Genomic DNA, 8,844 nt, shown 5'->3' with positions numbered 1-8,844 from the left:
CCGACCCGGCTAGACCCCTGGCTCTCCCTCCCAGCAGGGTCTGGGCTGACGCCCGCCTCGGGGTCCGCCTGCTGGAGCCAAGGGGGCAGCTTGAACGATGGGGGACTTCTGGCCCCACCCCTGCCCTCGGCCCCTCTAGAGGTGCCCTCCACTGGCTGCTGTGGGCAGTACCCTCTGAGGGCACAGCCCCGCCCGGCCCAGCTGCCAAAAGACAGTGGGGCTCCCCCGCGTCCGTCGGGGCCCTGCCGGCAGGGAAGGGACTGGGGTGCAGCTGGGGGGGCAGCACGGGCTATTTTTGTACCTGCCGGTCAGCGAGGGAGCGGAGGGAGGCCCTGCAGGTGTCGTTGCCAAAGAGACAGGTTACGGTGGGTGGGGAGTGTGGGCGGCCCGTTTCGGTTTGTTGTCACTAGTTGGAGGCGGAGGTGCTGGTGCAATGACCGGTTCCCTGTTTGTTTTTACGGGAAATCGAGCCAGGAAAAGCCTTCAGGCGCCGTGTGTTTCTTGGGGGGTTTGCAGATCAAGCCTCGGGCGGGAGGGCATCTCTCAGGACACAGTCCCTCCTGACCAGGTGGGGGCTGGCCCCTCCGCCCTCTTGTCCTGCCCCCCACTGGGCCCTGCCTAAAGAGGATGGGCACAGACCCCCCAGGAGGCTCTTCCCACTGCCCCCCCCCCCCCCACCGTCAGGGGAGCCCTCCCTCAGCACAAGGGCAGTGCGAGCTGGGAGGCAGCCCCACCTCTCTCCAGCCCTGCCCCTGCCCCTGCCTCCTGGCCCGGCCCCGCCCTCCGCTCCTGGCCTGGGCCCGGGAGGCTGCAGGTGGCTGGGGCTCCTGCCTTGAGGGCCTGGGTGGAGCGGCTCCGCCCGGAGAGTTGAGGACACCGGCAGGACGGCTGTCACAGCCCCGGCCACCATGCTGTACTTCAGCCACAAATGTCTAATAAAGTTTCTAAAGCCTGGTACTGCAGCTGAAATACGGAAGTAGCTGGGCAGGGATGGGGGCAGGGATGGGGGCGGGGGCAGGCAGGGCCCACCCCCCCACCCCACCCCACCCCCCCCCCCACCCCCACCCCCACCCCTCCACCCCACCCCCACACCCCACCCCCACCCTCACACCCCCACCCCACCCAGGATTCCTGTGCAGGACCCCCCAATGGCACCCAGCTCGGGGACCCAGGCCACGGCGCCTACCCTCCCCCCTCGCCCTCGGGGACAGGGAGGAGAGAGGTGGGAAGGGGGCTGGGCAGGGAGGGACTGGGGTGGGGGCCCAGCAGAGCCCCAGCCAAGGGCCTGCCAGGAAGGTTGGTGCCGGTGACAGAGTCCCCACCAGAGGAGGAAGGCCTCCCAGCCCAGGCCCCACCCCCAGGCCTCCCAGGCCCCGCCCCCACCCAGGCCCCGCCCCCAGGCCTCCCAGCCCAGGCCCCGCCCCCCACCCCAGGCCCCGCCCCCCACCCAGGCCCCGCCCCCAGGCCTCCCAGCCCAGGCCCCGCCCCCCACCCCAGGCCCCGCCCCCCACCCAGGCCCCGCCCCCAGGCCTCCCACCCCAGGCCCCGCCCCCCACCCAGGCCCCGCCCCCCACCCAGGCCCCGCCCCCAGGCCTCCCAGCCCAGGCCCCGCCCCCCAGCCCAGGCCCCGCCCCCCGGCCTCCCAGCCCCGGCCCCGCCCCCAGCCCAGGCCCCGCCCCCAGGCCTCCCCCGCCCCGCCCCCCCGCCCCAGGCCCCGTCCCCAGGCGCCCTGCCCGCCAGGCGACAGATCACAGCGGGCACAGGTGGATCAGTTATTTATTGATCGGACACTGATCAGTTATTTATTGATCAGTTATTTATTGATCGGACACTGAGAAGCAGGCAGGGGCTGGGCTCCCCGCAGCCATAGCTGGTGGACTGTCCTTCCCTCGCCCTGGGCTCTGGACCCACGGCCCTGCCAGCAGGCCCGGCTCAGCCAGCCCCTCAGCCCGGTCAGCGCCCGGTCACAGGCGCCCGGTCACAGGAGAGGCGTGAGGAAGTCTCTCTGGAGGCGGCCAGGGAATTCGGAACAAGGCTCCCAGGTGGGCGGGGAGGGCCCGGCGGCCTGTGCTGAGGGGTGTCAGCTGAGGAGGGGGGCAGACCTGTCGTTGGTCACTGTCGGCTTCAGCTGGACACTGGCAAAGGGGTTCCTGTGGAGGAGAGGACGGTGTTAGTGTGGGGGTGCCGTGAGCCGGGGCGCCTGGGACAAATGGCACCGACTGGACCCCGAGGCCTCAGTCTCCCCACCTGTAAGAGGAGGACTCGGGGGGCTCAGAGCCAGGGAGGGTGCCGCCCGCAGGCCGGCTAACCCAGGGCACCCCTTTCCTCTCCCCCACGGAGCGGCCAGCCCCCTGGGCAGGGCGGGTTGGGAGCCACCTTGCCCTCCACTCCTGCCCTGGGGCCGGACCCAGTTCCTTCTCAGTCCCCCGTGGGCCCGCCCCCCCGCCCCCCCCCCCCGAGTCGGGAGGTGCCCACAGGCCCAGCGGCCCAGCCCCTGTCCGAAGACACACACACAGCCCAGCAGCCCACACGCCCGGCCATGCATCCGGGCCCCAGGGTGGCCTGCGACGGCCCCACGCTGAGCGGACGGACACGAGGCGCACGCACACGGCTCCCAGAGACACCACCTCGCAGCGAGGCGGCAGCCCCGTCACGCGGGGCGCACCCTCCCCGCATGCCGAGGCCACAGCTGACGGACAGATGGGCTGGCCAGACAAGAGGCTGAGATGGAGCGGATGAGCAGGGGCCGGCGCCGCCCGGTCCTCAGGACCCTGTGCTTGGCGCCCACGGAGGCTCGGACGCAGGCGGCGGCGACAGACGATGGGACACAGGCTGGACGGACAGGACCACACTCGGCGAAGCGCTCGGCTCCGCGGCCGTTACCTGGGCGTCCGCGCCGTGGGGCGGTGGGCGTGGCGGGCGCTGTCCAGGATGCCGGGCGCCAGCAGGAGGGGCACCCCTGCGCTCCCCTGGGGACTCGTGTCTTCTGAACAACTACGCCCGGGGCTGCCTCTACCGGAGGGCCCGCCCACGGCCTCCGCGCGTGAGACTTCCGGTTCCGGGGGCGCCCACGGGGCCGCCTCCCCACGTGGGGCCTCGCGCTCCGCACTCGGCCTCTCCGGTGCCGCCCCGTGCCCGCGAGCTGCGGTGGCGCTGGCCACGGGCAGGGGCCGCGTGCTGGCTCCCGAGGTGTCTGCCCCTGGGCGCAGGGCACAGGTGGCCCGCGCCCGGCCGCCCCTCCGCTAGCCGGGTTCCCAGGAGGGCTCCCCACCTTTGCTGGCCCCAAGGTCAGGGTGGGGGTCCTGGGCCTGGAATTGGGGCCGGTCTGTCCGACAGTCTCGGCCGAGCAGCGGAGGGAGGGCGGCTCCCGTGGGGCCAGAGCTGTGGGCAGCGGCCAGGAGGGCGTGGGCGCACAGCACTCTCCCCGACCCCTCCTCACCGCGGCCGTGGCGGCGGGTTATAGGGCCAGAAAGGCCCACCGCCGAGGGCATCTGGCCTCCGACCCCGCGTCCCTGACCCGCTCCCCGCAGTGTGGCCGTGGCCCACATGCCTGTCCACGCCGCAGGCGCCGTCGCAAACACTCCCAGCCCCCCCCCTCCGCCCCGCAAAGACCCCAGGCGGACGACACCCCCACCTCTCAGCACAGAGGGAGCACACAGCCCCCAGGCACCTGTCACTTTCTGGAAGGTTCTTCCTTCCGGGGAAAGAACCTGCTCGCGAGCTACCCCGGTCCTGCAGGGCTGGTCACGGCCCGGGCAGCGCCAGCACGCGGGCAGACGGCGGCCTGCACAGGGAACCGTCCAGGCTGACCCCGGCGGGGCTCCGGGGCACACTGGCCCTCGCCGAGCTGCCGCGCGGGCATCCTGAGCTGGACACGGCGCGGCCGGCGCCCCTTTTCCCCGGAGAAAGGGTTCCCGCTCGGGCGCAGAGCAGGCCCCGGGCCCCGAGGGCCATGGCAGGACAGGCTCAGAGCACAAGGGCCCGGTGCCCAGGGGCGGCCCTGAGGGGTCCCCACACCACAGTGCCGGCCCCTCCAACCCCAACTGCAGTCTCAGGAACCGGACGAGCCGGGCTGTTGGGGACCCCCTGGAATTAATCGTGCTCTGAACCCACGGGGACCGGCAGTGGCCGTCTGAGGACAGCCCGGTCCTGACAAGGCAGCGTCCCCTCTGGTGGGGAACCTCCACGTCCTCCCGACCTGTCTCGTCTCCTGTCTCGGCTCTCCAGAGCGGCAGGATCTGGGCCTTCTGGAATCTTCCCGCCCCTCCGCCCGGACCTCAGCTGAGCTGGGAGGTTCCTCATCCGACCAGAAGTGGCGCTAGGCACCCCCCCAGGGACTCGGGAGCCGGGTGACGGTGCTGGTGGCCCGTGCCAGTTGCACCCACTTCACCCCGAGCCCACTGGGCCCGGGGTCTGCCTGCACCCAGGGGCGGGGTCCCCCAGCCCCAGACTCCCGGGGCCCCCAGAGGCAAGGGTGCTCGGCCCCACCAGCTTGGAGGGACCCCAGGCAGCACAGCTCCGGCGGGACAGGCGGGCCACTCCGGGGGCCGGACACGGCACCAGAGGCCGGAAAGGAGGTGGAGGCCCAGGGCGACCACTCGGAGCCGTCAGAGGCATTTCCACCATTTCCCAAACTTCAGGAGCATCTGTCTCCAGAACTTTCCAGAAATCGGGCTGCAGCTCACCCACAGAAGGGCGGCGGCCGAGAGGGAGCCCAGATCCGCTGGGGTCTGGCTGCCCATGGGATGGCAGTGCCAGGACGCCCGTGGGGCCAGGCGACCGCCATCCTTGATAAAGGACCAGGATGTGCCCACAGGGCCCCCCTCAGTGTATTGGGGTGGGGGTGGGGCCAGGTGGGCGGGGCAGGGGCAGGTGGGCGTGGCCAGGCCGGGCCATGGTGTGTGTGGTGTGTATGTGTGTGTGTGTGTGCGGTGTGTGTGTGTGTGTGGTGTGTGTGTGTGTGTGGTGTGTGTGTGGTGCGTGTGGTGTGTGTGTGTGTGGTGTGTGTGTGTGTGTGTGTGTGTGTGGTGTGTGTGTGTGTGTGTGCGTGTGTGTGTGTGTGCGTGTGTGTGTGTGTGTGTGGTGGGGGTGTGTGGTGTGTGGTGTGTGTGTGGTGTGTGTGTGTGTGTGCGTGGTGTGTGGTGTGTGTTGGGGGGGCCTACAGCGGCTCCTGCTTCCCCCTGCCTGGGGCACTCGCCTGGCACACGCCTGGGAGCTCTGCCCCGGGTCCCACCCTGGCCTCCCACCCCCTCGGGGCTGCAATACTCACCAGCCTGGGGGTCTCGGGCAGGCCCAGACCCACGCCCACAGGCCCGAGGGAACCCTCAGCCAGAGCCCCATCTGATCACCAGGGAGACCCCGATTGTGGCTGAAGCAGCAGCAGAGGCAGGAGAAACCCAGACAGACAGAGGGCAGCCCGCCGCGCCCGGCAGTGGGGGTGCCCAGGGCAGAGGAGCCCCGACAGGAAATCCTTGAGCCCAGGAGCGGCCGCAGGGAAGCGAAGGCCTGGAGCCCTGAGCGAGCATGCTGGCCACCCCACGGCCCCGCCCCGACCGCCAGGCAGAGGCCGGAGGGGCTGCCGGTCACTGCGGACGCAGACCAGCGCGAGGAAACCGGACACTTACTAACTCGAGACGGCGGCTCAGAATCGGGCCACTTCCACGTCGGGGCTGCAAGGGAACACAGGCTGTGGCTGCAGGTGCAGGTGGGGGTCCGGGCAGAGCGGGCACCCGGGCGGGCGCACGGGGCCGGCCCCTCGGCCCCGGGCTCCCGGGAGGCGGCGTGGGACCCTGTGGGGCTGCAAGGAGGTGCCACACCCAACTCGATGCAATAAATAAAACTTTTATTCAAACCACTGCAGTACAGGGCACAATTCAGATAAAAAAAAAGACGGGGGACATCTGGAGCACTTCACGTCTCACACAAGCTGGCGGAGTCTGCATTCATCCAAGCGCGAGTCCCCGGATTGGAGAGCTGCTGGCACAGGTTTTACAGGCTCACGGTCTGGCTTTTTTGCATTTTCCTTAAATATAAAACGGTCTGTGTCTTGGGTGGCTTCTGTCGCCAATGCTACCGGCCACGTCCTAGTCCGCGGGAGGCTCCTGCTAAGTCATGCCGCCGTGAAAGGAGCGTCCGCGGCTCCCGGGCTGCGCGGCGGGAAGGGCCGGGGCCGGGGCCGGCCCTCGCTTGCTCCCCGGCTTCAGCGTGTGAGGAGGCAATACCAGTAGCCACCGAGTCCAGCGTGTCTCTTTCTGAAGCCAGCAAGACACACAAAAAGACGAGAGCGTTTAGGGAGGACGGGGCAGGGGCGCCCGCTTCCGCGGGGGTGGCAGGCGTGCGGGCGAGCGCCCGGAGCCGCCCTCGGGGCCTCTGCCCTGTGCCGCCGGGTGGCCGAGACGCCCTCACCAGGCCGGTCAGGGACCGGTGTCCGGGACGCGGGGTGGGGTGGTCCTGGAGGTCTTTGGCATGTCCGCGTGCGGCCAGGCGGCGCCTGCTCCCGACCCCTCCCGCCAGGGCGCTGGGTGAGGGTGCCACGCCTGAGAGGGACGCCGCGCTCTGGGCTCTGTACGCCGTCCCGCAGAGTCCGAGAGAAGGGAGCCCTCAGGCCCGGCTCGCGTGGCCACAGCCTCCCTCACGGGCGCCGGCGTCCTCGGAGGCCGGCGGGTGGCCCTCCCTGGGTGGCCCGGGACGGCGCCCGGGAGCCCGCCCCTCCCCGTCTGGCAGGTGCCCCGTGCGCGGGGCCAGATGCAGAAGTAACAGTAGTACACCGGAGTCCATGCATATCTTTTTCTGGTTTTGTTTTCAGGGAAAAAAAGTCCTTTTCCTGTTTTCAGTTGTTTTTTTTGTGTTTTTTTTTTTAAGGTTTTTCTTTTTCTTCAAACGTCAGAGCTGGCTCACGGCGAGCCTTTGAAAGAGCAGCGAGTTGTGGCCTCGGCAGATGGGGCAGCGGCCAGGACACGCGCACGCTGCCAGCGGGCGGGCCACACGTGGCGTGTCCACGGGGAGCAGAGGTGGGCAGCACCATGGACTTGGGGATCTCAGAGTCTGGGGTCACCAACCAAAAAGGCAAGAGGGGCAGGTGGGGAAGAAAAACGACCCAAAAACAAACCGACGAGAGCGGAGAGGAACGTGGAGGCAGACAGAGCGGGCGGGCTCCTCGGCGGCAGTGCCGGGTCAGCGTCCTCACACCGTGGACACCAGCGTGCCGCTGCCGCTGCGAACAGAGCAAGCACAGCTGCCGGCCGCGCCTCCCCGCCGCCTCCCCGCAGCTCAGCGCCGCTGCCTGGCCGGGGGTGCCGGGGCGCCCGGAGCTGGGACGCGGGCAGAGCCGGGCAGAAGGCGTGAGGCAGCGCCCCAGCGCCGGTGCCGAGAGTGGACCAGGCAGGCCGGGGAGGAAGGGCGGGGCCCGCAGGAGCGCGAGGGGCTGCGGGCCGGTCGGCGTGGTCAGGGCCAGGCTGGGCCGCAGACACCGGCTCCCCCGCCCCCACAGGCAGAGGCAGCTCTGGGGGCCCGCCCACGCGGCGATCCCCGGGCTCGGCGATGCCTCGGCAGGGCGTCCTGCCTAAGGGTCTGATGGGCACAGAACATGGGCCCCCGGGCCCTGCTTCCCTGACCCGAGAGGCCCCATGGTCTCCAGCCGGGCGCCCAGGGAGGGGCCGGCCCCCCGGCTCCCCCCCGCCCCCCTTCCCCAGCACAGCTCAGAGCCCCTCACCTGCTCACGGCCCGCGCCCCGTAGTCGTCCAGACCCTGGGGAGGAAAGAGACAGTCAGGCTGGGTCCCGGGCACGGCTGCGAGCAGGGCTGGCTGGGCTGGCGCCCTCCTGACCCGGGGCGGGGGGTGCTGCCTATAGCTGAGGATGCAGAGGGCGCAGAAGGCCCCCCTACCAGCAGTCACAGCGAGGCCCCCCCCTTCTCCAGCGGCCGACTCACGGCACACACCACCCCGTCACCGATGACCCCGTGCACCCGAATCCCGTGGCAGGAGCAGCTGAGCAGGTGGGGTTGGGGACCCGTCAGCCTCCCCAGGATCCCGGCTCGGGACCAGTGAGGTGCGGGGGGGACCCAGGGCCCACAGGCTGGAGAGGGAGGGGCTGAGCGGATCAGGCCCGCCTCCAGCAAGCCTGGTCCCAGCCCTGAGCCACAGCTTCCGACCGCCACCAACCCAGCAGCCTCCCCGAAGGCCCGTCCGGCCCAGGAGCAGCCGGAGCCACGCCTGCACGTGGACACGACCGGAAGTCCCTCTCTCTCGGGCAGGGCTCCGGACTCCGGTCCTCCCTGACGCCCTCCCTGTCCCGAGGCCGCGTCTGGACAGGCTCAGGGTCCCACCCCCACGCCCGGCCTGTGATCGAGCGCCAGGCCTTCCGCGGAGGAGCCCACAGGGGCCGCGGCCCAGGCGGCCCCCCAGCCCTGACCCTCCCCCCCAGCCCCGCGCCCGCCCTCGCACTCACCTGAGAGAAGGCGGGCACGGCCATGCTGTAGGGCCTCTGCTTGAAGGTGCTGGCCGTCTGGGTGGGGAAGCCCCGGGAGGACGGGCCGTAGTCGGGCGGCGGGAGGGCCAGGTCGTCCTTGTCCAGGAGGTTGCCGGTGCTGCTGCTCTTGCCCGGCTGCAGGCTGCGGGCACGGACGGTGCTCAGGGACGTGGGCCCTGGGCCTGGCCTGGCCCCACCCCCACACCGGCTCTGCCCTCGGAGAGGCGGTGACCAGGGGCTGCTCTCGGCGGGCTGGTGGCAGCTGCCCGGACCCCTGGACCCCTCCCTCGGAACTGGGCACAAAGGTGTGCCAGGAGGAAGCTGGTGTGAGTGTGAACCCAGGAGCCAGAAGATTCCATGCCAGGCGGGGAGGGGGG

At 70.7% G+C, this 8,844-nt stretch overlaps 1 protein-coding gene across 7 annotated transcripts in view; it reads right to left on the bottom strand.

The window, feature by feature from the left end:
• Nucleotides 1–1,980: 1,980 nt before the first annotated feature.
• The window catches only part of BAIAP2 (BAR/IMD domain containing adaptor protein 2), a 39,321-nt gene continuing 32,457 nt past the window's right edge, over nt 1,981–8,844 (bottom strand). For 4 of the 7 annotated variants that reach the window (XM_054708852.1, XM_054708857.1, XM_054708858.1 and 1 more), the window contains 3 exons: nt 8,447–8,609; nt 7,712–7,746; nt 1,981–2,150 (listed from right to left, as the gene is read on the bottom strand). In XM_054708852.1, coding sequence (XP_054564827.1) covers nt 2,081–2,150; nt 7,712–7,746; nt 8,447–8,609 — 268 coding nt within the window. In that variant the 3' untranslated portion in view covers nt 1,981–2,080. Of the gene's footprint in view, nt 2,151–5,624; nt 5,670–5,821; nt 7,214–7,711; nt 7,747–8,446; nt 8,610–8,844 lie in introns of those variants that run through there. The other 3 variants (XM_054708855.1, XM_054708854.1, XM_054708853.1) reach the window with 3 other exon arrangements.

This window comes from Eptesicus fuscus, chromosome 20, assembly GCF_027574615.1.
Source record: "Eptesicus fuscus isolate TK198812 chromosome 20, DD_ASM_mEF_20220401, whole genome shotgun sequence".
Lineage (NCBI taxonomy): Eukaryota > Metazoa > Chordata > Mammalia > Chiroptera > Vespertilionidae > Eptesicus > Eptesicus fuscus.
Note: the sequence above shows the minus strand (reverse complement) of the source record. Positions and strands in the feature narration are given on the sequence as shown.